The sequence below is a fragment of the Corvus cornix genome, chromosome Z (genome assembly GCF_000738735.6).
Source record: "Corvus cornix cornix isolate S_Up_H32 chromosome Z, ASM73873v5, whole genome shotgun sequence".
NCBI classification, from domain to species: domain Eukaryota; kingdom Metazoa; phylum Chordata; class Aves; order Passeriformes; family Corvidae; genus Corvus; species Corvus cornix.
The window spans coordinates 36,478,678-36,506,098 of record NC_046357.1 but is presented as its reverse complement, the minus strand read 5'-3'; the positions used below and the strand labels follow the sequence as shown (position 1 = coordinate 36,506,098).

The following is a 27,421-nucleotide window of genomic DNA, read 5'->3' as shown; positions in this document are numbered from 1 at the left end:
CCTGCCCCGCCGCCCGCTCTGCGCCGGCGCTCACCTGTAGGCGCTGAGGAGCGCCTTGTTGACCAGCACGATGAGGAAGGAGCACGTCCCGTAGAAGAGCGCCGAGAGTACCCTGGGCAGTGCCGGGGACGCGGCGGCAGCGTCCGCCTCCTCCCCCGCGGCCTGCCCGGCGCTCATGGCGGCGAAGAGCAGCGGTGAGCAGGGCCGTACCGCGGGCGGCACCAGGACGGCCGTGGGGCCGCCGCTCCTCCTCCTCGCCGGCCCGTCCCCGAGCGCGGCGGCACCAGATCCCGGGCGCGGCGGCCCCGCGGGCGGGTCTGGAGCGGCGCCTCGCCTCGCCTGCGGGGGCGCTGCCGCCGCCAGGGCCGGGGCGCCCTGTGAGCGCGGCCTGCGCGGCCCGGCGGCGGGGGGGGCACCGCGCGGAGAGCCCAGCGCGCCGGGCCGCCGCGGCAGCAGCTCCCGAGCTCCTGCCCGGTCCCCGCCAGCACCCGGCACCACCCTGCCGTGGTGTTAAACCAGTCCGGTGGCAAAGCAAGGCCTCTGGGGCTCGCCCGCGGAAGGGAGACGTCTGCAAGTTCCTCAAACTGTAAAAAACTCTCTATGGAATTTGCCTCGGGTGGTTTAACTTGTGTCAGATTTCAAGGGACAGGGAAAATAAACACCTTCAACCTTCTCTTCAACAAGTCGGGTTGTCAGAAACAAGGAAGAGGCTGAGTATTTAATAATCACCAAACGGCACACATTAAACCTGAAAATTAAATCAAGTTTTATTCAAAGCATCTATTAGAATGACAGCACATCAACTCTTCTGCTTTTAACTCATGCCAAACTACAACTTAAATCTTTCAAAGCACTGAACAATTTCTTGTATGTAATCACTTAATAAAACAAAAAGCAGTCTTCCACATCCCGTCTTTGCTTTTTTCACTTGGTATTTTACCCAAAACTTGTCATGATCCAAAACTGCTTCAGCTGTCTGAATTTTGTCTATGGCAAAGTACAATCCAGTGTACTTGTCATACTTAAAAGACCTGAGGAAATATTCTGGCTGACTGAAAAAAAATTTAAAAAAACTCAAACCAAACAACAAAGAAACCTGCCAAAAAACTCACAACCAATCCTAACGAAGTAAGATTCCAGTCTGCAAGAGGTTGGTAATTACAGAGTCTCCTGCCCTGTGAAATACTACTCAGGAGCAATTCTGAGTTATGATTGAGAATTACAACAGATGTTATGTTCAGGGCTCATTTTGGGATCAGACTATTCACATGAAACCAGATGAACAGTCAAAACCATGTAATTTTTTTTAGAAACCCAATACCTACATACCTGAATGAATTACCAGTTTTACATAGGCTAAGAAGCCTAGTATGACTAGTGTTTCCTGTTTTTTTCAGAAGCTGAAGCAGAAGTTAAACCGTATCACTGGTGCAAAATTATTTACATTCAATGAAAGAGACTTTTTTTTTTAATTATTCAATTACTTTTTAGTTAAGTGCATGAACACAAGATTTAAACAAACTGGGTTAATGAGATTTTCAACCACAACAGGTTATCAGAGAACATACTTCAACAGCTGCAGTTTCTGATGTAAAACCATGCTACTTTTCTGGAACAGCTGTATGCATCTGGTCAGCCTATATCAACTGATCGATAAAACATTTTCCTCCTTTTCAGTTTAAGTGAGAGGGAAAGAGGCTTCCCTTCTCATCTGAATTTCCTGACTTCCAATGAGAGGAAGAAGTTAAAGCAAGCAGGTCAGTAAATACACATTATTAATATCCCCTTAAGCAGTAGCTTAACAACAACAACCACCAACAACAAAACCAACAACAAAACCACACACAAAAAGTCCAATCTGAAAACAAAGTTTTGTTAGCATATTAGGAATCTCTGGCTGCCTTCAAAGCAAAATATGGAAAAAGATCACCATGAGGCAATGCTACTGAAAGTATACAACATTCACAAAGTGACAAGATACCCTGTTAAACATTTTATATCAGCATCTGAGTACTAGGCAGCGTTCTGTAACTTCATTTATTTGGGAAATATATGAAATCACACTGTTAACACACTTGTAACTACCTTTGGAAGCCTATTTTCTAATTGTATAGTGAATACTTTTCTGCAGTGTTTAATTTATAGCTGTGCTATGGTTAGTGAACAAAAAATCGGCATGTTATCCTGGAGTAAAGCAGTAAGGTGGCTTTATGCACGGTAAGTATGGAGGCTTCTATTTGCTAATCATTATATAAAAGCAATACTTTAAAACTTAGTGTTTGCTAATAGAAGACCTAGCATAGTTTACTACAAATTCATACCACCCTGTAAATAACCCCTTTGTTAACAAAATCAAGTGCCAAATCACTACAGGGTCCAAAAACACCTGAAAAAATATTACCAATTGTTTACCTTTTTCTAGACTTTGCAAGACTAATCATTTTCAGATAAAACAATGTGCAAAACTTCCCAACTACACATGTTAGGAATAACAAGTGCTACCAAGAGATTCTGCTGAAATCAAATCAAAAAAACATGAAGCAGCAAAGTCAAGCCTCATACCTTGAGCAGTCACAGTGAAGATATTCCCTGCATGAAGCATTTTCTTTCCCTGTACAAGTTGAGATAACTAACCTTTGCCCTTCGCCTTGGAGATGCTAGGTAAAGATATACTGACATTAGAAAAACATGGTTTCATTGCTGTTTAACAATATCCCCAGACCCATCACTTTGCTTAAATAGTCAGATAAATACTTTTTTGTCAGCCTTCTTTGGCCACATGTACCATCCTGCTAATCGTGAACACTTTGCTCAGAAAGTGTTTCCTGTGAAATCTGCTTCAAATAAATGAGTTAACCTTGCAAAATCTAGCTTCCCACGACACATAAATTTGTCAACCCTGCCTTACGCAGTCCCATATTTACAAAATACTTAGAAATTTTACATCTGTCTTCTACCTTATCAAAAGTGCAATTCTCTCACCCCATGTTATGGGGCAACAACATTCTTCATAAATTCTACAGAATAGCAGCCTATTATAAGCAAATAAGGTGCTTAGCTTATGCTTGGGATCTAACTGGTTAAGTAATACCAGAAAGTACATTTTTTTATGGGCAGAGACTGCTCCTCCTATCTACTGTCGCAGGGGTGCCACAGCTAAGTTTGCCAGCTCAATGAGTGCCAGTGCACCATGCATGCGTTCACGCTGCTCCTGGAGGCGGCGGTGGCGGGCAGCTGAATGAGCGCTGTTTTTCTCTTCATCATCCTCCTCGTCAGACTGAAGATACTCCATTGGGTCCTGCTGTTCCTGATCCGTTTTCTGGATTGCTTTGGTCTTCAAAGCAGGGGCACGCTGCTCTCTAGTCTCCCAGTATCTATAACATCAAATGTGGGGAATACTTGTAAAATACTGACTCGCACACCAACAATTCAAAAATGCGCAAAAACCTCCCTAGCACTAGCTTGCATCCAGCTGGGCACTGCATTTGGCTTTATCTTTCAGCCCTGATATAGTAGTATTTAAGCTGTCAGAAACCTCCTTTATTCAGTATTTTAAGTGTAAAGTGCCCAAGTGAACATCTGTGACAGATTTTGTGTCTCCATGGTGTTCTCAGCAGGCATTTCTCCCATGGCATACACAGCCCCTCATAAAAATGCAAATTCAGCAAAACTGTAGCACTAGCTAATAAAGTATTAGCAGGTGTTGATCAAGCAAAGAGAAGTATTTAAGCAGAGAGCAAACACAAAACAAAACAAAGCAAAACAGTAAGAAAAAGATTTCATGAGGAACTGTGTCTTGACGAGGAGTTCATAATTCTTCAAGGATATGCAAAGCTGTGCTGATGTGTACTGGAAGAACATCTAGTTTTGGTTTCTTGGGGTTTTACTATCCTGAAGAATAAATGCTGTGTCAGACCACCCTTTTAAGTATTTTGAGAGAAGTGACACCAAGAGGGAACTTACTTTGCTAGCCACTCAGCCACAGCTTTATTGTCAGCCGTCTGCTTCTTACTCAGCCTGTCCGTGAGCTCCTCCCTCTTCAGTCGGGCGTATGGATGTTTGGGACAATGACGGTTTGCATGTGTGAACCTGCTTAAACAGCCTTAAAAAAACACGAAGTGACAATGAAAAATGTGTTACAGAAAGCAGGCAACCAAAGAAAGTGTAACATCTGTGGGACGAAATCCAACCTTCCTATTCACAAAACCCCTAAGTTTCATTGAAAACTGAGTGATCTAGTTGCAGTTCATAACATGCCCCATCATTTTATGCATTAGTGTCCACTGACAGAGAATGTATGCAATACTTAGATACATACTTGCAGAAGAATTAGGCAGATTCTGCATGGCTCTTCCCTGCCCTAAAAGTTCCACCAAAATTAGACTCCGAAGCTTTGGTTAAGGACATACATTTCCAATATTAGTCTGACTCCAGAAAGCAGCAAATTGTTCTCTGATAACTCACCATTCTCTGAGCAGACAAAAGGTTTCTCTCCTGTGTGGAGTCGCTGGTGAGTTTTGAGCTGCCCACTCTGTACAAAGGCTTTCCCACAATCTGGGTAGTCACATAAATAAGGCCTTTCACCTTAAAAATAGTAACAGAAGAGATTTGTGAAAGATAATCAGAAGTGCCATAGGATCCAGTGGTGGTCCCTGGCTTGAAACTTGCATAAGCAAGCTCTCATTTTACCCACTCGGAAACTTATACCTACTTAAAAAGTCCTGGTGTACCTTGAAATGCATGCTCTATGCCACTGGACAATATACTTATCTCCAAAGAGGAGAAAAAGAAACTGTATTTTTCCTTGTCATATTTTCTGATTTAAGACTCTTAGATAGCACTACATAAGCTTTGTCTTGTGAAACTGTGCACCTGTAGAGCAAGAAATATATGAAGTAAATGGACAAGTAATGTAATTCAAGTTGTAACCACAACTTGTAATATCAAGTTGCAATAAATTTTATGCTTACCATAGCCTGAATTAGCGTAAAATATCTGAGGTCAACATTTCTATGAGGCTGTAGAAATATCTCATTAGGAGAAATATCTCACATTTGAGAAAAGTTACAATGATGGAGGCTGCACAAGAAAACTTATACCAGGTTTAACTTTTCTTAGGACAGTCATCAAGGAAGATTTCTCCATGCAAAATGCAACCAGAAGAACAAAGAGAGCAGGTGTCTCCTTCCTCATGCAGATCTGACTGAACACGCTACACAAAGGCATGCCATGCCACCAGCCTCAGGAAGGCAACAAAATGAGGGTGAGTCTGGTCACTAATTCAGAGGAATGACACCAGGGTAAGCTCTACTCAGTTAAGTAGCTCTTACAAGTTCAACACACTGTACGACCAAGTGAAGTAACATCTTTTGACCAAAAAACATGAGGAAACTGCTGTTTAATATCATTATCTAGATTAGTCATAGTGACTTGAGTCAGAAGGAGATGGTGAGAGCCAAGGCTTTTGTGGGATTTTGTTTGGCTGGTTTTGGGGCAGTGCTGGTGGTTGTGTCTGTATTGTGAGCTACATTTGTTCATATTTTACTGCAAATATGGAGAGCTGTTGAAGAAAAAAATGGATTTGCTTGGTTTAAAGAAACCCCAAACAACATCTTCAGTTCAAGCTCAGCTGAGTATTGAGTGAGTTCATCATATATTTTAACTTAACTGCAACTTTCTTTCTCAATACAGTTCAGTAAATTAGGATGACCACCTCCACCCTAGAAAATGAATTGTAGGTGATGGGGAAGAAACAACTGGGTGGTGATTTTAAGCATGTGAACTCTTCTCTCAATATTTAAGCACACTTCTTAGGATGTTACAGTTCTGAAGTTGCCAGCCACTTCTTAAGTTACTGTAACCTCTTACAGCAAAACTTCAATTGTAATGTGAAAAATACATCAGCAATGAGGAAACAAATCACAAAAAAGAGGCAATCAGGATAAAATGTGCTTCCAAGCTCAAGTACAAAGCACCAAGCTCAAGACTAGTTCTCTCTCTTATGAAGTAAGCCCGTGACATCAATAGATAAAATGTTTACACAATTTGCCTACACTATTATAGCCCAAATCGCTGCTACACTTCCCCACGACAAACATGGTTACAAAGACTTTGATTGACTAACAAGCACTGGGAGCAAAGTATGATTAATTTAGCAGTTACAATAAAATCATAACAGGTCAAGTTCTTTGGGGTTCCTTTATGCTTGCTTGGGGGGGGGGGGGGGAGGTTAATTCCTTCCCAGGTGCTTCCTAAGTGGCTCACCCCCGCTATTCACACCTTCCTTTTACTTACCGGTGTGAGTTCGTTTATGGGCTTGCAGTGACTTCTCTCGTGGAAAAACCCTGTTGCAAATATTGCAGCGTATCCTGCTGGAAGAGTGCTCTCCTTCACTGATCAGGTCTCGGACGGTGTCTGCTCTTGGACGGCCACGTCTTATTCCATCCTGGGTGTAAATAACGAGGGAACTAAACTCAGGCACTTCCTCCCCCCTGCAGTTTGGCCAATGGGCACAGCATCCCCTAGAGCGACAGCACGACCAAGGATGGTGTTGTAACAGCACAGAGCCACACCAGACTGTGCCCAGCCCATTTCTAACTCACTCCTAAAGGCTGTGCTGTGGCCGGTGCAGGAGGGGAGACGACAGGCACCACCATGTGCTCAGGAACACGGGAAAACTGACAACAGGATCACAGAATGGGTCAGGTTGGAAGGGACCACAGAGGGTCATCTGCTCCAAACTCCCTGCTTAAGCAGAGTCATTCTAGAGCACATGGCACAGGATTGTGTCCAGGCAGTTCTCGAGTATCTCCAGTGAGGGAAGACTCCAAAACCTTTCTGGGCAACCTGTGCCAGTGCTCAGTCACCAACGAGGTAAAGAAATTCCTCCTCATATTGAGGTGGAACTTCCCGTGCATCAGTTTCTGACTGCCGCCTTTTTTTCTGTAGCTTTTCACAACCAACCAGAGCCTGGCTCCATCCTCTTGGCAGCCTTGTTAGGTATTTATATACATTAATAAGGTCCCCTCTCCGTCGTCTTTTCTCGAGGCTGAACAGGTCCAGCTCCCTCAGCCCTTCCTCATAAGAGAAATGCTCCAGTCCCTTAACCATCTTTGTTGTCCTACACTGGACCCACTCCAGGAGCTCCATGTCCCTTGTACCGAGGAGCCCGCAATGGGACAAAGCACTCCAGATGCGAGGAGAGAGATAACAAGGGGGCTTTTCTGATGGCGAGGGTGCTTTTTTAAGGGTTTTTTTTTTTACTTTTAAAAGGGGGGGAGGACGGGCAGCTACTCCGTCCCCTGCCTTTCCCCGGGGCGCGCGCGCCGCTGCCGGAAATGACTTCACTTTAAATGCCCGGGCGGAAGCGCGGGAGGGGCGCGCGCCGCGGAGTCACCCTGGAAGCGCGCGGCCGCCCGCCCCCGCCCGCCGCGCACTCACCTTCAGGTGCCGGTGCCGGCCGCCGCTCCCCGGGCTCCCCGCCTGCTCCTCGTCCCCGGCGGGGACTCTACCCGCTCCCCCGCGGGGCGGCGGGAGGGCTGAGGGGCCGGCGGTGCTGTCGCCGCCGCCGGGGCTGAGGGTCACGTTGTGCGCGTTCTCGCCCCAGCGCCACGGGTAGACCATGAAGTCGCTGAAGCCGGGGCTGGTGGGGACGGGCGGGACGGGCATCGGCTCCTCGCCCCCGCCCCCCCCCGAGGAGGGTTTGATCGGGGTGATTTTGATAACGGAGACCAGGACGCGCTTCGGGGAGTCCTGGCAAAAAATCACCGGGGGGGGGCCCGGCTGGAGCCGCTCCGCCATCGCCGACCCCTCGCGGAGAGCGGCGAAGGGAGTGCGGAGAGAGAGAGAAAAAGGAGGGCGCTCCGCGGCGGCACGGCCCCGGTGTCCGCGCCCGTGTCCCGGGATGGACCGTGCAGCTGCACGGATGTCCCGCGGCCGTCGCCACCTGTCGCCGTCCGGGCCCGCCTCAGCCGCTCATCACTGAGGACGGCGGCTCCCTGTGGTCTCGGTGCCTTGCCCTCCGCCTCCGCGGCCACCCCGAGCCGATCCGCCAAGTCAGCGGCGGCCCCCCGCCATGGCAGCAGTTGGAGCGAAGCAGTCACAGAGTCCCCGCACCTCTCCGAAGCGAAGCCGGCCCCGCTAGTAGCCCCGGTCCCGGCGATACCCGAGCAGGAGCCGCCGCCGCCGCCGCGGTACCTCCGCGCTCGCCGCCCGGGCCGAGCCCCAGGTTTTCCCGCGTTACGTTTCGCGCCCGAGCGCAGCCAATCATCCGGCCCGGCGCGAGTGTCACGGGGAGTCTGTTCCCGCCGGCCAACCGCTGGGCGGGAAAGTCGGCGGCCGCGCCTCTAGGGGCGGGGCCCGAGGGCGAGGCCGTGCGGCTGCTGCCATCCTATTGGGCAGCCGTCGGGCGCACGGCGCCGGGAGAGGCGCTGATTGGGCCGCCGCAGCGGGGGCGGGAGGAGGCAGGGTGGCGCGCCCGGGCAGGTTTGGCGCGCTGTGGCTGTGGGCGGGCTGCGCGGGCCAATCCCGTGGCAGCGCAGCGGAGTTGGCGCGCCCGGCGGGTTAAAGGGGCCGCCTGGCGGTGGGACAGGGGTCGTGGCTTCGCTTCCCTGGGTGGGGGGGAAGCCCTTCCCTTTCCCCTGCCGGGACCCTGCCCTCAGCGGCCGACAGAACTGGGAGCGAACTTGCCGGCTGGGAGGGTGCCCCCGTGAGCCGCCTCCGCGGGGGTCGTAGGGCGGGCGGGCGCGGTCTGGACGGCGCGGCCGTTATGGCGCTGGCGGGGCCGCCCGGGGAGACGCCCCGTTCAGCAGCGGTGCCCGTGGCAGTAAGGCGCCCGTAGCTCTACAGCTACATTCACCCGGCGGTGTGAGAAGTGGGCAGGAGACGTTGTCACGGGCCTCGATTCGGGAATTTTAGGAGTTTCTTAAGGCAGATGGTATTTTATGAGGATGGTGCCAGACTCTGTTCAGTGGTGCCCAGCGTTAGGACGAGGAGCAGTGGCCCTAAACTAAAAGACAAGGAGTTTCACCTCAACATGAGGAAGAGCTGCTTTACACTGAGTGTGGTAGAGAACTAAAACACAAGTTTCACCTCAACGTGAGGCTGCTTCAGCCTGAGAACATAACTTGCATTTCTTACATTAGTAGCTAAATTTTGAGGCCAGTACCAGGAGGTCAGAGAAGCCATGGAGCTGTAAAAATGGCGAGGTTTTTTTTTCTTCAGATCTATTTTGTTCGCAGTTCGTATGCTGCGGATTGCTGCCTTGTAAGAGTGTTAGCAAACGTCACTGCTGGCAGGAATAGAAAAGTGCAGGGAAGAGCAGGTTTGCAGCATACAACTTATTAACTAATGCCCCTTTGGATAACGGGAAAAGTCTGCCAGGTCTTCCAATGCAGAGGCTATAGTACAGGGCTGCAGTATTCCTTATCCATCCTGAGATCAGCAGCCCTTTCATTATGAATTATAGTTGAGTTTGTTTTGACTGCTCTTATAAACTAACTAAAAATCCTCAAATTTTTGCTTAGGCATATTCTTGTTTATTGCAACGCTATCCTAGCTTCTCAAAGTCAGTGTTACACGGTAAAGTCCTACCATTACTGTGCCAGGTCAGGCATTGCTTACCAGGCCAGAAAGAAAATGCTGCAGCTTGTAACATTTGTTTCCAAAATGAGCAAATAGGTTTCCACATGCTTGGACCTGACTCCCTTAAAAACCCTTCAGCCCTAAAAATAGTCCATGGTAAACAGTTCTGGTAATATAATGTTGTTGTAGAGGAGTAGTAATTACACCCAAAACCAAACTGCAGATACTCTTCATCACTTTCCAAAGCTACATGCCTAATGCTTCAGATAGCATGCGTAGCTGCTAAAGAACTCCAGTGATGGATGGAATTAACATTATGAGCTGTCATACAGAACTGTAGATATTGGGAATGGTGCAGTGCATTGTGAGCACCTGAATATCTCCATATTTAACCTATGCTGCCTCAAGGTACACATTCTATTTTGTGATGACATTTGAGGGCCTGGCAGCAGATTAACTTCTTTACATGGATCTTGTAAAGTTTTCTAATGCCAGCTGATAGAACTTTTTTAATAGAGGCAACACAAGAGAAGGAAGAAGTTAGTTGATGCCACATCTGATATTTTAACTGTTCAGAACAATGGTCTTTCATGTTGTAATAACAATAACCAGAAAGACGTGAACTTTTCCACCAGATCCTGCCCCTGGAAGAGAAAATGTGCATATAGAATGTACGTGGCCTAAAGGGCTTAAAACACACTGCTTTTCAGTACACAGTCATAAGTATGTGTTAAAGCATTAATGTTTTAGTGTAGAAACAAAGAAAAGTTCTTTCTGAGAGTTGAAGGGCTGAGATAATGAAACACAGTACAACCTACAATCAGATCAAATCCTGCTTATTACAACAAAGAGTACCTTTTATCATACATGACATAAGACAGAAATTGTGAAAGGGTAGAGAGCAAGGATTCAAGAGTAAGCAGGAAAAATACCTGTGTTCTATCTGGCTAGTTAGACTTAAGATGGAAATGACAATTATGAAGTTTGAGGATAATAAACTCTTCCGGAAATAAAACCAACTAACCCTGAAACAGAACACAAACATGACAAATAAAGATGAAAAGAAGTATTCTACCTCTTTAAAGCACGCACTTCATGTTATGACCTTTAGGTAGATAATAGCAAACAATCACACTGCATGTAACTTTATTGTTACTATGTCGTAATATGGACTTACATAAAAACTTCGCAATGGTAATAAAGTCTTTTATCTAAGTCTTTATTATTACATTTTTCAAGTTTCCAGATTTCCTGTCTGAGCATTCAGATTCTGCTCTAGGAGTCACATTCACAATCTGTGAGATTTTCACTGCTGGGACTGAGACCCCTTTGCAGTGGGTGGCTCTAGTGACCTGACAGGTGCCCCATTTGAATCCCTACACACACCACACTCACACTGTCAAACACGTTTCCTTTACCATCCTGACCTCACATTTTCCATAGCAGAGTCCCGGAAGGTGGGTTCCTTGAAATGTTTTAATTGTTACGCAGCGACACCATAGCAGCACACGCCGCTCCTATGGAATCGCTGGGCTTTTACACCCTTACAGTCCATACACCCACCCTTCACGCCCCTTGCACATGCCTCTTGGTCCAGTGGTGATATTTGGGCGGGGGTCTCCTCCTTGTTCACTGGGTCCTGCAGAGTCCTTAGGCCACCCCCACCCCTACCAGCCAGGACCACAGGTCCCTGTGCCCTTTGTTAGCAGAAGGTCAATGGCTGTTCATGGCTCTTTGGGTGGGGCTCCAGCCATTTGCTGCCAGCCAGGGCAAATATCCAGCTCACACACAAAGCTCTCAGCATTAGGTGTATTCTCTATAAGCATGTCCATCTTTGGTGATGCAGCTCTGTGTTTGGCTTAAGACTTCATGCAGTGAAGTTTGCTTAGTAGGATTGCGTTGCTGGAAAATTTAGATCTTCTAAGTGGCACAATGTTACCCTCTCTACCTGTTCTGGTGTCCTGCCCCAGAATGGGACCTCGAGCCATGTGATGTATTCAGCATGCTTCTTCCTCAGGCAGGAGAGATGTAGGCACTAGAAAATGAAATGTGCAGGGATGAGAAAGTGTCTGTAAGAAAGGTCAAGGTGAGGACGACCCTTGCTGGTGATTAAGTACTGAGCTGTAAAGGTCAGAGAAACAGCCTCCATTCTCAATTCTGTCTCTTGTAATTAGGCATTTTTGCCCCAGAAAGGGGCAAAGAAAAGAAAAGGGAAAAGGAAAAAGAAAAGAAAAATAAGTAAGAGCTCCTTTGGCAAAGATGTCATATTCCACATCTACACCTGCTAGGCCAGCTTGTGTAGGGTTGTTCTGTGCATGTGAAAAATCCAGCTGTGGAGAGAACATGGATGGAGTAGCCACTTCGTCAGGCTACTTGACTTAACATGACTAACCTGTTGTCAGGAAGGTTAGACGCCTATGCCTAGTGCTGCAACCATGAGGTTCAGGCTTTGCATGCAAATAAGTAACCATGCTGAAGCCATCGCTGTTACTTTTTTGGTGTAAAATTCCAGGCAGAATGTTTGGGTTTGCTTCGACAGTAAAATTCAGGTTTTCCTTGTCAGTCTCTGTTGTTTGTATAAATTCGTAACTTCACAATCACACACTGATTTCACGTAGTGAAAAGCTGTGAAAGGAATGAGAGGGAGGTGTTTTTACAAACAGTGTGCCTGCTGGTAGATAAAAGCCAGATACTGGTAGGTGAAAGAAACAACGGGAGGAACATAAATTCCAGGGGAATTCCACTAATTGACACAGACAGTTACTCATCCAAGGCCATGCTAAATTCCTGGACTTAGAGAAAAAGAATAGAGATACAAAGAAAAAGGATGGGGGGGGGGGGGGAGCGGGGAATGCACATTAGAAGGGGGTCTGTATGAGGTGATTCGGGAAGTCTGTACCTCTCAAGTACCTCAGCCAATGGGGAAAGAGAGAAGGAAATGTGGCCAGGAAATCAGGATAAAAAGGAGGCTGCATCCTCCAGCAATCTGAGAGACCCCATGGGAAATTGCCCCATGACCTCTCCCTTTATTCATGAATAAAGCTATGGGACTCCTCTGTCTCCTTTTTGTACATAAACTTCTGGTGTTGTGATGTGTGTGATGTTGTGGATTTCTGACAGCTGCAAGCAAATGAAGAGATTGCAAATTACTTTCATCTGTCATGCAAGACTTTTAATCAGTTTGGGGGTTGGAATCTCTTACAGAAATTTTGTTTTGATTGACAGCTCAGAGCATCAGAAAACTAAGAATTTTTCTAAAGCTTTACATTAATTTTATAAAACAGAATTGTACAGATAAAGGTAAGATATATTTATAGCAAACACTGGTTTTGGCTGTCATTGTGGAATCTCTCTGAGCAGCTAGACTTTTTTGTTTTCTCTTTTGAGACTTCATGAAAAAAAAGCCAAATCCCACAGAACACCAAATCTCTAATCTTAACTGCTGAAATATTTCTGAATTCCTCATATTCATCGCTCTCCAGAAATACTGTGACCTTCAAAGTGCCTACTAAAGCTGCAAGGACATTACAGTCAATGATGGCACCGTTTTGTCTGTCATCCTTCATATACAGCATAATTTTGATTCAAACTTGTAGAATATTTAAATAAAAATATTTCAAAAATTTCTAAAAAACTTTCTGAATACAATGCATCCTGAGGAGATCTAGTGTAGATGCAGCAATTGATACCAAAAGGCTCCAAAGAGGTGTGCAAAGATTTGGTGAGTTTTTTGATATGGTGCAGTAATGTGATGGTGCTAATGTCTTTCTCCAGATTAGAACAGGACAAAATAGCTTTCCAATTCCTTCTTTGCACTGAAAACACATGTAGTTTAATCTTTCTACTAAATAAATCAACTGTTCAGAGCAAGTACAGTTATCTAAATGAACATTTTTATACAGTATTTTATTACTTTATCATATTCATGAAAATTTCTTCATGAATTTTTGTTTATCATGGGTAGCTACATTTTACAACATAAGAACTGTGCAGAAATAATATTTTTCCTTTGTTGAGTTAAAATATTCTGCTTTTAATTTGAAGCATTTCAGAGCCTGAGAGATTTGACTCTATTACCAGGATTTTGTAAAGCTTTTTGTGAGGTGATAATTGCCTGAACTTACTGTCATTAATTCCATTGATGCACAACAGTTTGTGATCTCTTGAATGAAACTGAAGCTTGAAAGGACACTAAGTCCAGTCATGCCCTGCAAAAGTGGGTCTGCATGAAAGCCAGGAGAGATGTAATGATTATGTTCAGGGCTTGGAATAACCTGAAGAGGATACCCCATATTTTATTTTATGGTGGTGTGCACAGACCTATCAGCACCCCAAAATGACGAGAGAAGACAGTTATAGTGACAGGGCTGTCTTTAATCCTGCCTTTTGAAACACAGCAAGAACTCTGATTTGGTTTCAAGTTCCTGTAATATGGATAAAATTAATTTCAAAACAAGGTGGTATATACAGTGAAGTTATGATAGAGGAGGTGTTAGTTTCCCAAGAACGATCAGGATAAAGACAGCCTCATCACAGAAATCAAGACTGCAATCGGCATTCTTTGGGCAATTGTGGCTGAAGGGCTAAGATTTTGTTGTTACTGTGGCTGATGAAAGAGGCACTGATATTTCACCTGCCTAGGAGCCCGTCCTCTGCGGAAAAAAGCCTGGCTGAGTCTCCCGGCATGTCACTGTTGGTCTTACTTATTGAAACATTTTTATTTTGAGACAGTGAAACTACTCGCAGCTCGGTCCAGAGCTGTGATCAGCCGACAGGGCTCCTACAGGGGGGCTGCACGGAAATCTCTCACCATGGGGGCATAGTGACCCCCGGGGAGCTCCACCCGCGGCTTTGGGCGGACGGAGCCGCTCTCCGAGCTAAGCGGCACTGCCACCGCGCGGGACCGCGGCGCTCGCTGGCCTGACCAACACCACTGCTTTTCTAAGCAGAAGGGGGCGTTTCAAGCACTTCGAGGGAACACAAGATTACTTTATGCAAGTATGCCGGCCTCCCGCTGCAGAGCTACCCTTGGGAGCGCCCAGTGTAGCGAGCGCCTCTGCCACTGGTGTCACTTGTTAGAGGATGTAAGTTGTACCAAAAGACCCCAAAGACTAAAAGACCGTTGTGTGACGGCACCACATTCGAAGCGCTTGCTGCTGAAGAGTGTCCCCAGCCTGGGGCCGTGCGCCCACCAAGCCCTGTGCCCGCCGGGCCGCGCGCCCGCTCACTGCTGCTCCCGAGGAGCGCCGGCCGAGGGCGCGGCCGCGGCTGCGGCGCCGCCGGGGGGGCGGGGCGCGCACTCATGAATAATTGAGAGATGCATCGCATTGGTCAGAGGGCGTGATTGACAGCGCCGGCGCTGCACATTAATTGGCCGCAGCCGGGTACCCGGGGCGGGGCGGGGCAGAGCCTGGCGCCGGGATTGGCTGCTCTATTCCTCGCCGGTCGCGCGTGCCGGCGGTGGGCGGGCCCGGCCGCGCTTATAGGCGGTGGCGGCGGCGAGCGCGTGGCGTTCTATTGGCTGTCGCGGCTCGGCTCGGGGCGGGGCTGCGGAAGGTGCGGCGGCCGCGAGCGCTGGGGCGGCGGGAGGGCCGGTCCCCGCCGCTGCCGCTCTCGCACGGCGTGCGCGTTGTTTCGGCCCCGTGCGGCAGCGGCAGCCTCGGCAGGGGGCGACGGCCGCCGGAACGCGGGCAGGGGTGGTCGGGGGAGGAGAGGCTGCCGCGCGGATGATGACGGGGCTGGTGGGCAGCCCGGTGGCTGCCGTCATGCAGGAGAACTTCGGCTGCTCCGTCGCCAATCGCTTCTACCAGCTCCTGGACGATGAGTCGGACCCCTTCGACATCCTGCGTGAGGCCGAGCGCCGCCGGCAGCAGCGGAAGAAGCGCGACGAGGTGGCGGCCGCCTCCAGGAGAGCCGTGCCCGGCGGCCGGGCTGGCGGTGGCAGGAGGGAGACCCAGAAGGAGCGGAGGCAGCCGGAGAGCTCCCCTGCGCCCGCGGCGCCGCCGCAGCCAGGTACACGGACAGCGCCCTGGCGGGGGCGGGCGGGACCGGCGGCCGGTTTTGGGAAGGAGGTGCCCGGCGGTGCGGTGCCCGGTGCGGGCCCTGCGGCGCGGCGTGGGTGGCCGCGGGCTCCGCGCTTCACCGGCCTCTTGGCAGCCGCGGTGTGGCGTGGGCAGCGGTGTCATGGCAGGGCTGAGAAAACCCGGTTCCAGGTGGGCTTGTCGTGGTGAACGCACCTCAAGGTCCCCTTAAGAGAAAGCAGTGATGCCTGGGCACGGTCCCGACACGATGTTGCGGAGCACTACCAGCCGAGGAGGCCTTTGGATGTGTAAATGAAAACTTCAGCAATATCCCCAAGAGACAAGTGCAAGAGCATTAAGTCCTACGCTGCAGCATCTATAGCTTTCATGCACGTTTAGCAGCCCTGTTGCTGCCTTTTATTGCTTGTCACTCTGGGCCGTATCCTTCAGTGCCTGAAGTTTCCAGGCGTGATTTCTCAGTATCTGTGTTTTCTGGCCTTTCAGTGTCTTCAGGGTTCTAACGCGTCCAGGAATCTCTGCTTATTTTGCCTCAAGCTTGTATTGATGCACCAGCCTTTGAATTAAACCTTATTTCCTGGGGTAACTCTTCAGCACGGTGTTCAGGAATGGTCAGCTGCTGGGTTTTGACGTGTAATAATTCTTGAGGAAATAGGGAGTCAGTTGGCTTTTATACCGACATGTCTGTCACAGTCCTCTTTGCAGCTGGGGGCTTTGCTGGGCTATAGCTCCTTGCATTTGGAGGACTCTTTGTGGGTCTTATTGTTACGACTTACCGGTATTGAGCTTCAGGTTACTGGATTCAGTATCTAAAGTATCTGAGAGCTGGCGGGTTGTTTCCAAGTATTGAGAATCTCTGCACAGAAGATTGTAGTTTCACCCTCTTGAGTTGTAAATTCCTGTTCTCCAATGCAGCAATGAAGCCTAACAGGTAATCTATTATTATGATATTTTCTTCCTCTAGTAAAAGCTCTTGTTAAACTCACAGTAATTGTACTGTGTGTTTTAATGCCCTAGGAAAAGGCCTTTGAATCGGGGTTGTTGCTCTCTCAAGTTGTTGCCAGTGCTACCAATTCTATTGCTTAGGCTTACACTCTTCCCAAAAGCAGTTGATGCAGTTGTAGCAGTTTGTGGAGCAGAGAGCCTTTCAATGCTAAATATGTGCTAGATAATGAGCACCTTTGTAGAGGAAGATATCAACAAGTTGTCACTGTCTTTTTGGGCAGTTATATGAAACTAGTCATTTTGAGGTTTCTCTGCAGTTACATGACTTTGTCAGAGATCACTTCCCCTAAGACCAATACTCAGACTATAACAGCTGTGGATAGTCAAGACTTGGTCTTGACTGTGTGTTCCTCCTTTGAATGTCTTAGCAAGTCTGCTCTGAACCTCTGAGTTAGGGTAGTGATGGTGTAACTGGTGTAGCTGACAAATGTTAAGCAAATGGCATGTTGAGAGAAAAATCTTGTGGTTTTTTGGAGGGGAGGGGGTCAGCTCTTTATTTGGGCCATGCAAAGTTGATTTATTACATAGGGTACAACCAGAAAACTTCTGGATTTTATGTAATATTCATGGGGCTATCAACTTAGCAGCTGAGAATGACCAACCTCTGTGGAATGTCCTTGTACCCCCTCAGTTTGGTATAAAGCTTCTAATAATGGATGTGTTACTAGAAGAGTGCACCTCTGTTTGGGGAAATAAATAATAGTGATTAAAATTACTAAATTGTTAAACTAATTGCTAAACTTCTGGGTTTTTTTCGCCGTGATTTTGCGCATAACTACCACTAACTTCATTCCACTTATTAATAATTAAACAGTATAGACTAGCGTGTAAACCCATCTGAATAGCGGAATCAGATTTTGGTGGTATTATGGTTGAAATGATGGAATTCACTGTATTATACTAGTGTTCTTGGAATCATCTCATCACAGAACAGGGTTGAAAGGCCCATGTTGGAAGGGATCTCAAAGGATGGTCTGGTCCAACTTTTCCTAGGAAAGGCAGCCTTGAAGATCATCTGCTACCTTGTCCAGTTTCATTTTGAAAACTTTCTGTGATGGGGGCTTAACCCTGAGAAGGTTGTTTTAGTGAAAGGTAGCACCAGAAAGAAGTTCCTAACACATATGAAATCTCTTCTTGTGCAACTTGCCTGCACTTTAGCCTCTTACCTCCATGGGGCTCCTTGTCAAGAGAGCCTTCATCATTGTAGCCTTTCAGGTACCTGAGGTGCTGTGATGTGGCTTATATGAAGCCTTGTCCAGGGAGAAGAGAGATGGCTCCTTCAGTCTTTCCTCGTATGGCAGTCTCACCAGCCTTTTCATAACCTTCACAGACTTCTTTTGGATGTTCTGCAGCCTGATCATCTTCATAATCCTCCTTTGGACTCCTCCAGTCTGTTTTATCTAATTACTAGGATGTTTGCTTGTTTGGGCTACAAAAAGTCTTGTTAAGTTTAATGATTTTTGTTTTATTCTAGTATTATTTCTTGAGCATATTAAATCTGTAAAAAAGGGTCTTTAGAAAGGCTCAAAGCACATCTAGTCTTCTATCTTGCAATGTAAGAAGTTTTACAGTAGTCAGATTTTTTGTGGTATTATGTTTTAATGTTTGGAAGGTTTAGTCACAAAGTTCTGTAAGTTAGCCATTTTTTAAAGATAGTTCTTCACTGTATTTTTCAGAGCAGTTTTTACTAAATTTCTGGAGGTATTTTCAATTTGAAGCAAACCTCCTGAGAGGACTTTATCAGATAATGCAATACTTTGACCTTTAGAATCAAAACTATTTATTATGAAATTACACAGCTGTAAGGAGACAACTTTTAAGCTTTGTTTTTTATGGAGAAAATTGACTCCTATTTCGCTGCCTACGAAAACTTGTACTTTTGACCTAAAATGTGTGTATTTTCTCTTCTACTGACTGTTGCTTTGTGATTTTTAGACTGTATTAGCTGAGGGTTTGGGTAAAGGCTGGTTGTAGGTATTGCAGCTCTTGTAATTGTAACACTTGATGTTAACTCGGTTCATTCTTACCACAGTGACCAAACTGCATTTGCCAGCTCTTTATTCAAAAGGCCCAGTTGGAGAGCTTGCATTCTTTACCGGTCCAGGAAAATTGAATTTGTTGATCATGCAGTAATACTCTCTGTTCTTTTGAAATCTCTAAACCTTTGTTGCTAATACTTGTAAAAGGTTTTCTTCTTTCATGTACATATCATGACTCTGGTAACATTTATATATAGTTCCTGAATACTGTGTTTTTGAGTTTGTAGCTGTGGTTTTAAGATGGCATGGAAAGTTTCTATGGAATTTTATCTTAGACTGCCTGTAATTTTCTTATTTTTAAATTGTTTATCCCAATAGTATTCTTTCAATTACAGTGTCATAAGGATTGTCTAGAGGGAAGCTGTGGTAGGCAATTCTGTAATTCAGCGAGTACTGGCACACATGAAAACAAAATGCCACAGGACAGAGTCTAACTTCATGTGTCTCTTTGGTGTGTTGCTTGCAATAGCTGAAGCCTTTTTTTTTTTAATATTCTGGGACACTCTGTTAGTCTTCTGCAAATTGTGTAATTAACCATGCTTTAATTCACAAGATTAATTGTTGGAAGTTGGTATTAGAATCACATGGACAGACAGATTTAAAGAGGAGAAAGTGAGATTGTTTTTGGAGTCATAATTCTGCTACAGTCTGATATTTAGCAAAATAAGAGCCTGAGTGTGTGAATTGCCTTTCACTATTTCCAGTTATGAAGTTTTGTTGTAAAGGAAGATTAGTTGCCTGTGTATAAGTTGTTTAAGAAGTTTATTCACCCTAGGTGTCCCACAGCTGAGTCTCAGACATCCAGTTTCTGGGGAAAAACCATTAATAATTGTGTGGTACTGCAGTAGGGACAGCTCAAGCTAGGTGCCTCAGTAGGGGAACCCAGAACAAAGATATACCTGGGATTTTATACCCTTACAACCTATGCACCTATTCTTTGCACACTTCACACACCTTGCATGCACCTCTTACTCTGATGGTGATTTTTGTTTTGGGGTCTTTTTGTTCGTTGTCACATTTTTTCTCTGTAGCTGTTTTTACCTGGATGGGTTGCAGCTTCTGAAGATAGCCATGACTTCTCAATCTTCTAGTTTGCACTGGTCTCAGAGCCTCCCTTCATTGTAGCTAAACAGTAGTACAAGACTTATTCAGCATTTCAAGGTGAAAGTTTGCAGCTTGTGGCCTAAAGCTTCAGCACTTTGTCTGCTTGTGCTAAGCAAAACTACTTAGATAAAAGAATCCAGTTAAAAGAATTCAGCTAACTAAACCCAGTCTACAACAGTCATCCCTTTGTTTTTATTAAGCTTTCCCACTATTATGTCAGAAAGAACTCATGAAGTCTTTCAAAGCATTTAACTGCTATCCATAATGTCAAATACAGTGTTATTACAAGTAACAGGCATAATATCCTGAAGCTTTAACAGCAAAATAAGTGCACAGTAGGACAGTATATGACCATTTCCATTTAGGTTCTATTTGGACTTTTGTGAAACTACCGTAATTAATACTGCAGTAACACCATTGAACGTGTGGGTTTTTTCCTCAAAGCTTTTTTTGCATTTATTTAGCACACTGGGTCAACCACTGATCTCCAAGAGGCTGGTCCTGGGTATTACTAGTCCTGTTCATGACAACCCTAGATGTTGGTGAGGGATATTTCCTGATATTGCATTATATCTCAAAGTATACTGCTTCCTAAACTTACATGATAAACCTACCTGACTACAAGTTTGAGTAATTTTATTTTACTTTATTTTTTTGCATTTTGTTGGAGCCTTTTGTATGAGCTGGAGAGTGTACTACAGAAATTTCCCTTGAAAGCTTAACGGCTACCAACAGAATTTGGATTTAAAATCCATCAGAAATATTATTTTCTGCTGAAGCGAGGGACTCTCATTCTTTCCATAGCATACCCATTGCATGACACACTCCAAAAGCGTATTAAGAATCAGTATAAATAGTCACTTGCTGGTCATGTCACCACCAGGCTGCTCTTACTAACTCAATTAATTTGGCCTCTTGGGCTATCACCAAGGGTGTAGAGGTTCAGTTTCAAGTCCCTCAAAGTTTCTCACCAATGCATAGCCTCTGTGTTGTTTTCCATTTATATAGTATGAAGGTCCACTGGTGAACAGTGTAAGATCTGAGGTCTGTAGAGGCTGATTTTACAGATCTGTCCATAGCTGGCTGGAGTGAAACACCTTGCAACAATCATGATGTGGCTCACAGTTGGAAGGAACAAACAGTAGAGTTGCTAAATTCCAAATGTGACATGCTTTTAAAGTAATAGTAAATAAATTAATGATCTAAGATTCAGAACTATTGGTGTTTTGAGGGGGCAATGTTTCTGTAGCATGTTGTTTAAGAATCAGTTTCACTTTGTGTTACACACACAGTTATGTGACCTAGAACCAATATTCCTTTTACAGCTTGGAATATCCCTTCTTTCTCCAGACTCCAATTCCACTTCCTCTGCCTTCGTAACTTCTTGCAATGGTTTGCTTAACTGCCCTAGCCCTGGTAGTTGGGGGTCATCAGTGCTGTTCCTAAAAAAATCTTCACAGTTGTTTTCCTTGTTGGTTTGTTTGGTCAAGGTATTTCTTCCATAGCCTTGGACCTATTTTGGGTCTACTTTGTCCTTTTGAAATATACTGGGAAGAAGGATAGTATTTCAAAGCTGGTGGGGGTTTCCTCCCTTTGGTTTTTTTTGGTGTTTGTTTGTGGTTTTTGTTTTGTTCTATTTTTTTGTTTGTTTTTGGTTTGTTATTAGATTTCGGGGGGGTGGGGTTTTTTTGTGTTTTTTTTTCTGTTTGTTTTGTTGGGTGTTTTTTTGTTTGTTGGTTTTTTGGGGGGGAGTTGGTTGTTTGGTTTTTGTTTTGTTTATGGATTAAGCCCAAGCTATCAGTTCTACATCAATGCTGATTTTACTCCACAGCTTTGTGGCTATGGTTTTCAGTATTTCTGGTCTTTTTAGTTCCTTTTGTAAGCTTTTGGTGATCACACTCCTTCCCATAATGATTAGGTCTGTCCATTCAGGGAACAAATGTAATTCCCTATCTTGGGCCTGTAAGAGGTCTCTTAGTATGCTAAGGAGTCTTCTGTCAATGTGAGCCTTCCGCAAGCACTCTTATTCTCATTTACTCTTTGCAGGTAGTTACCTCCCTCAGCTTGTGGATTGCATGCCAGCTGCCACCCTCATATCCTAATGCCCCTTACATTAGGGAGTCGGAGAAACAGCAAGGTTTCTACTTTAGCTTATGCTCACTGATAGTTGCAAGCTGGGCTCCTTGTGGTGTTTGTCTAAAGCCAAGGCATTCTACAAAAAAAATTTAAAAATTTAAAAAAGGCGAGAGCACGCTCGCTCAGTAGGGGCCAGTGAAGAGCCACAAAACACAGAGAAATACCTCTTTCCAAGTAAAAGTCTCACTTGTTTGAGGATCGATGGTATGGATAGAGAAACTTGCTGAGAGCTAGACAGCAACACTGGAAAGGCAGCTAGATTTTGCTGCATTGTTTTAAATCCATCTGTTAATACAGAGATATCCAGTGTCCAGCAAACCAAGCAATGCAGTTCTTAAAAATACAAGTTCTGCTTTTCCAGTTGCAAGTTCTGTGTACATACTTATTAAAAATACTTCTCTAGAAAGTCTTCTTATCTAAGTGCTGCAGTGTTAGCAGAACTAATACTAATAGTAAAGTAGTATTGTGGGGAAAGTGAAAATTACTTAAGTATGTTTGGTCTGTATGATTTAGATGTCTTGTAAAACTGAGCTTTTTTCTTTAGCACTGTGTAGTTCTAGTAGTACTGGTAATTTTAGTATATAGATTCTTTCCCTCTAATAATAGCTCAGCTGCTTCTTCTGGGAAAAAAATAAGCTGGGTCTGTTGAAACACTTTAAGCATCAGATTTCTTTTCTGCTTTCTCAGTTGAGAAAGTAAAGTGATAGGCAACTTAGCCAACAGACTGGGCTGCTGCAGTAACCTGCCAGAGAAGCTGTGGTGATGTGGAAAATCGTGGGACACGCATTCAGGTGAATACAGGTTACAGATGTAATTTTAAGACACAAAAAAACCAATTTAAAGAGATATTAAACTAGGTAACTAGGAAAGAGTGATCTTCAGTTTTCAGAATTGTTTGTAAGGCCTCCAGTAGATGTAGCCCAGTTCTTTAATGTATTATGTCAGTGATATACAAGATTGCTCATGCTTTGTCTTGATTTTGTTGCCTTGTTTTTTTGTCCCTAAAGAGTAGGTGGCCCTTAAAGTGCTGTAGATTAAACTGAGTCTGTGTTAGGACGTACACATAGCAGAGGATTAAAATTGTATAGCTTATGCTATCACTGCTGCCAAGCTCCAGTTTGGTTTGAACTTAGGTAGATGCAGAGCTGAAAGTTGGGCTGGTTTTTGAACTGATTCACAAGCAGGTCACACAAACTCCTGCCCTGAGGGTGACTTGTCCTGCTAGAGAGATACAGATGCTGCATACTGCTTTAATTCACTACTTCTGGATTGACTGGTTTGTCAAACCAGTTAAAGATGTTTTTGTGGCACTTATTACCTGTATAAAATAGTCTTTCTAGTGTTTAAAATCCATCTGCAGTAATTAGAGCCACCTGTTAGATCAAAGCGAAATAGCCCAGCACTGAAATTGGAGTAGAACAGGCTACTTTGTCCAGTGTGCTCAGTGCTGCTGACATGTAATACACTTACATATATGGCAAGGAGGCTTGTTCTGAAGTACTTCTAAGAGGTACTGGGTAATAGAACCAGACACTATATTTTTAAAATCACTTCTTCATCTTCTTTTTTTGGCATTATTTTGCAAGTTCTAAGGATCTCTTTGAATCTTGTGGTGAAATTGAGGTTAATACTAAGTATGTAGGGATGGGTGTCTCTGACTACTGCATTCTTGCCAAAGGAATCTATTTGGAATAACTGATGCTTCTGATAGCCAATGAGAGGATCAAAAATTAATAAAAAACATAGTCTTCTGTTGCATTCAGTTGTGCATTCAGATCCAAACAAAATGACTAAAATAAGGGCAGAAATAGTAGTCATTTTTTTCCACAGCAAGATTCCAGTTTGGAATTAACAATTGTGTAGTTGGTAGTGTAGTTGAGATGTGTGTAGAGCGGATGTTTCCCAACAGTGTGTACAATTCTATATCTTTTATAATTTTGCTTTGTGTTAAAGCCTCCTGATTTGAAAAGCTTACTGAGAAACTGATTTCAAAAGTTGTCCTTTGTTCAGAGATTACATCATAATTTGGGTAATGCAAATATGCTCACTGCTTTAAGGATAGAGTAACTCCAAACCTTGAGAAGAGAGAATTACTGGAATGCATTGTGTCAAGTGGCTTGTAGTTTAAAGAAAAGCAAACCTGGAGTTGCTTCTGCACAACAAATAAAACTATCTTCTCTGTACAAATATGACTGTCCTTACTGCATAACAAAAATCTTTTTTTACCACTTATTCACCAAGTGGATAGTTCTTTGAAGTTTTCTCTTTATGAATGGTGTTTGACTTCATCCTCAGCACCTAAGCTTTGATCAGAAATCTTCTTACATGGGCATTTCAATGGCGCTATGAATTAATTTGCATTTTAATATTGTGACATAAAGTAGCCTTTTTTCTCTCTATGTGCTAGCAGCAGTGGCACAGTAGCCAGGACGGTCATTTGTCCACTAAACTGAGTTCAGTTATCTGCTCAGTGTTCCACAGGTATTTCTTGTGGAAACAGTAGCTCAGTTTTGTTTGAGACCAGTCTTTCTGTTCCTTACTTGGTTGAGTTACACTGTTGGCTGAAAAAGGTGTTGGTTTAAATATAGAGGCCTAGCAGTCAGAAAGCCTTGCTTGCTTCTGGAGAACTGTGTCCCAGATAGAGCACAGAATTTGGGAAAATGGGAAAGGAAGCACATAAAGAACCTTAATCTTCTCCTAGATATATACAGGTTGAGTGGAAAACCTCAGTTTATTCTATTATAATGCACAATTTCTTTCCATTCAATCTGCCCAACCCGGTCCTCCTCAACCTCAACAGTGGCTGAAAGAAATTCTAAAAAGCTTAAATATAGTTTCTCTTGGAATATGTTTATGTTCTAGAATTAGTGGTGTTGAAGTCTTTCTACTTATTGCTTGGGTCTCTGCCACCTGAACTCGGTGGGTGACCTTTAGTGTTGGCGAATGGTCCTTTCTGTCATAGAACAGCAGTGTGAGGAAGTGACCCTGCTCTGCTTGTTTGCTACCGTGGCCATGAGCTTAGAGAAGCTGGAGGCTTAGGCTTCTAAATTGAGCTCATCTGGCAGGAGGTGTGTTGTTTCACCATAAACACCTGTCTGAAAGGGTTCCTTCTCTTTCCCTCACCGTCATTGCTTTTGCAGCTTTCAGTTAGTCTTTTCCACTGGAGCTTCTCCAACTCATCCTGTATTACACTTTTAAGATCCTTGAAACCATGAGAGAAACAGTTTTTTTCTCCTTTTCTGTGACTTGTGAGCAAAATGAGATTTTTTCTTTAGATTATCTTTTCTGGAAGTCTTGGACCTATATCAAAACCCATAGCATTTTTCAGATTCGTCAATACAGAAGGGAAAATAAGTATTTGTCTTTCAACCAACAGTGTCTGGCAACATTAGCTTTAAGGGCTTTTAATATTTTAGTGGATTTGGGATTGGAGACAGTAAATCTGAATGCTGTAAGGTGTAATCAACTCACTTCAGTCAGTAGTTTGGTAACTGCGGCTGTGTTACTATTGAGCTGTCAGTAATCCGTGTGTGTTTGTGTAGGCCCGAAGCGAGCACCCAGGCGGGGAGAACAACAAGGAGTCAGAGGCACGGAGGCGAAACAAGACAAAACTGAATGGAGACCATCTTTCAGGGAATACCGTCCCTATGGAGCACAAAGACAAGTGGAATTCACAGTGGAACGGTATGTATCATGCAGGGAGAACTAAGGCCCTCCCGCCCCCCCAGAGTATCTACACAAGCGAGGGAAGGGAATGTTCACGTTAAAACAGATGTAGTAGCCAGATGTGACTTGAAGGCATGGTTGCATTTGTTAGTGTGCAGGTTTGTTACAAGACTACTTACTTCATGCCTGTCAGAGCTGTGGTTTCAGCTTCCTTGGGGGTTGAATTGGAGCATTTTTGTTGAATGTTAGAAATATAAGGCAAAATGAAAAATGGAAAGATCTGAAAATGCACCCTCTAGTCAGCAGCACATTTATAATATTCGTTTCTGAGCTCACATACCAAGCTTTGCAGAACATGTGGAAGTTCCAAGTTGTAACTTGCTGCTTGGACAGTGAACGCATATTGATTTTGCTTTCTTCATAAGTACTAGAAAATTCCACCTAAACCTTTATTGCTTCAGAGTGTGGCTGTTCTTACTTTACACCACAACAGTTGGTATTTAACAAGTTGTCTGAAATTTTTAGCAGTTGCATATAAATCTGGGTTTAGATGATGGAGCTATTGCATGATGAAGTTGTGAAGATTTGACAGTTTTATAATCTTTTGTTTAATATCTGTAATGTTTTCAGTGTTAATAACAGCTGATATTTCTGTTCCTGTTTGCTGTAATAATTACTCCAGAATTCAGTTTGTCCATTTTTCATGATGAAGCTAAAACAGCTGTAGTGTGTGCTGCATAAAGATGCACTCTAAAAATTGTGCAGTAGCTGTTATGTACTGATGTGTCCCCCAGCTGCAGAAATATAATAATATTATTGTTTTCCTTGTTGTTAACTGTTCTGTAAAAACAAAAATGACTAATTATCTTCTTTTTAGACCAGTGGAAAGATTAGACTATGAAAGACCAATAAGAGGTCGTGGTGGAGGAAGAGGTGTAATGCGAGGTAGAGGAAGAGGTGGTGGATTAAACAGAAGTTTCAATGGCTTTGACCAAAGAGGAAAATGGGAACTTGAAAGACAAAGTGGGAATGATAAAATGTAAGTGTTCTGTGTGCTGTTTCTCACTTAGTATACAAGTAAATAATAGTCAGCACTGCAGTACTGTATTTTAGGTATTCTGTTCCCTTCTACTATATCCTGGTTGGCTGGCAAAAAGTCAATACCGGTTTTAGTTATAGGTCCTAAAAAAAAAAGGAAAAAAACCTCTAAAACTCACAGAATTGTTTTCCTCTCTAGAGGAGTGAAAGCAGATGACAAAAAGGGTGGAGGTGGAGCTCGCAACTGCAGAACAGTTAAAGATGATATGAGGTACATCATACACTTGTGCCCATCATAGAGCGTATGTTTCTGTGGCCTACCTTAGATCATCATTTTCATCTGTTTCATGTCCATTTTGAGATTTATAAGCATCGCTTTCTATTATTGTCATAATTAATGTAATTTTGCAGTTTTTTAACTTGGCTCCTTCATGATGGTGAGATTAAATTGAAGCAAAGGCATGATGATGTTTGTTGACTTAAGACTGCCAGAATCTTTTGACTGGAGCTGAGTTGTCTTTTAATGGAAATAAGTTATTACTGTTCTCAATAGTCAAGTAAGTGGGACTCTGGTATTGAATGAAATTGCTCCAAAATGCTGATTATAAGATTCAAACTCTGTTAATGGGCTTAAAGTCCAGTCTTTTTTTCTTGATCTTTACGGATAGTTTCTGAATTGCAAAGCCGTAGTACAATTCAGTGTGGCTCTGAAGGTAATATTTAGCTGACTGTACCACTGAAGTACATTTTAAAGTGCTAGGAAAATCAGTAGCATAAAGTGATTAATGGCCACTTCAAGTTAAAAAAAAATCA

The 27,421-nt window shown here is 44.3% G+C and overlaps 3 protein-coding genes across 5 annotated transcripts in view; 1 reads left to right on the top strand and 2 right to left on the bottom strand.

Annotated features, from left to right (window-relative positions):
• SLC35D2 (solute carrier family 35 member D2) overlaps positions 1-299 on the bottom strand; it is a 46,171-nt gene extending 45,872 nt beyond the window's left edge. Inside the window, exon 1 of one of the 2 annotated variants that reach the window (XM_039566916.1) lies at positions 35-299. In XM_039566916.1, the coding sequence (XP_039422850.1) occupies positions 35-177 (143 nt within the window). In that variant the 5' untranslated portion in view covers positions 178-299. The remainder of the gene's footprint in view (positions 1-34) is intronic. The other variant, XM_039566915.1, reaches the window with a different exon arrangement.
• Positions 300-742: 443 nt separating this feature from the next.
• On the bottom strand, positions 743-8,301 carry ZNF367 (zinc finger protein 367). Its single transcript, XM_039567647.1, has 5 exons — positions 7,441-8,301; positions 6,295-6,445; positions 4,465-4,584; positions 3,964-4,102; positions 743-3,374 (listed from the first exon to the last, which is right to left on the bottom strand). The coding sequence occupies exons 1-5, from the start codon at positions 7,798-7,800 to the stop codon at positions 3,134-3,136; spliced, it is 1,011 nt and encodes a 336-aa protein (XP_039423581.1). The 5' UTR covers positions 7,801-8,301; the 3' UTR covers positions 743-3,133.
• A 6,855-nt stretch (positions 8,302-15,156) lies between these two features.
• HABP4 (hyaluronan binding protein 4) overlaps positions 15,157-27,421 on the top strand; it is a 29,576-nt gene continuing 17,311 nt past the window's right edge. The window contains exons 1-4 of one of the 2 annotated variants that reach the window (XM_039566786.1): positions 15,157-15,594; positions 25,447-25,588; positions 26,448-26,609; positions 26,808-26,879. In XM_039566786.1, coding sequence (XP_039422720.1) covers positions 15,309-15,594; positions 25,447-25,588; positions 26,448-26,609; positions 26,808-26,879 — 662 coding nt within the window. In that variant the 5' untranslated portion in view covers positions 15,157-15,308. The remainder of the gene's footprint in view (positions 15,595-25,446; positions 25,589-26,447; positions 26,610-26,807; positions 26,880-27,421) is intronic. The other variant, XM_039566787.1, reaches the window with a different exon arrangement.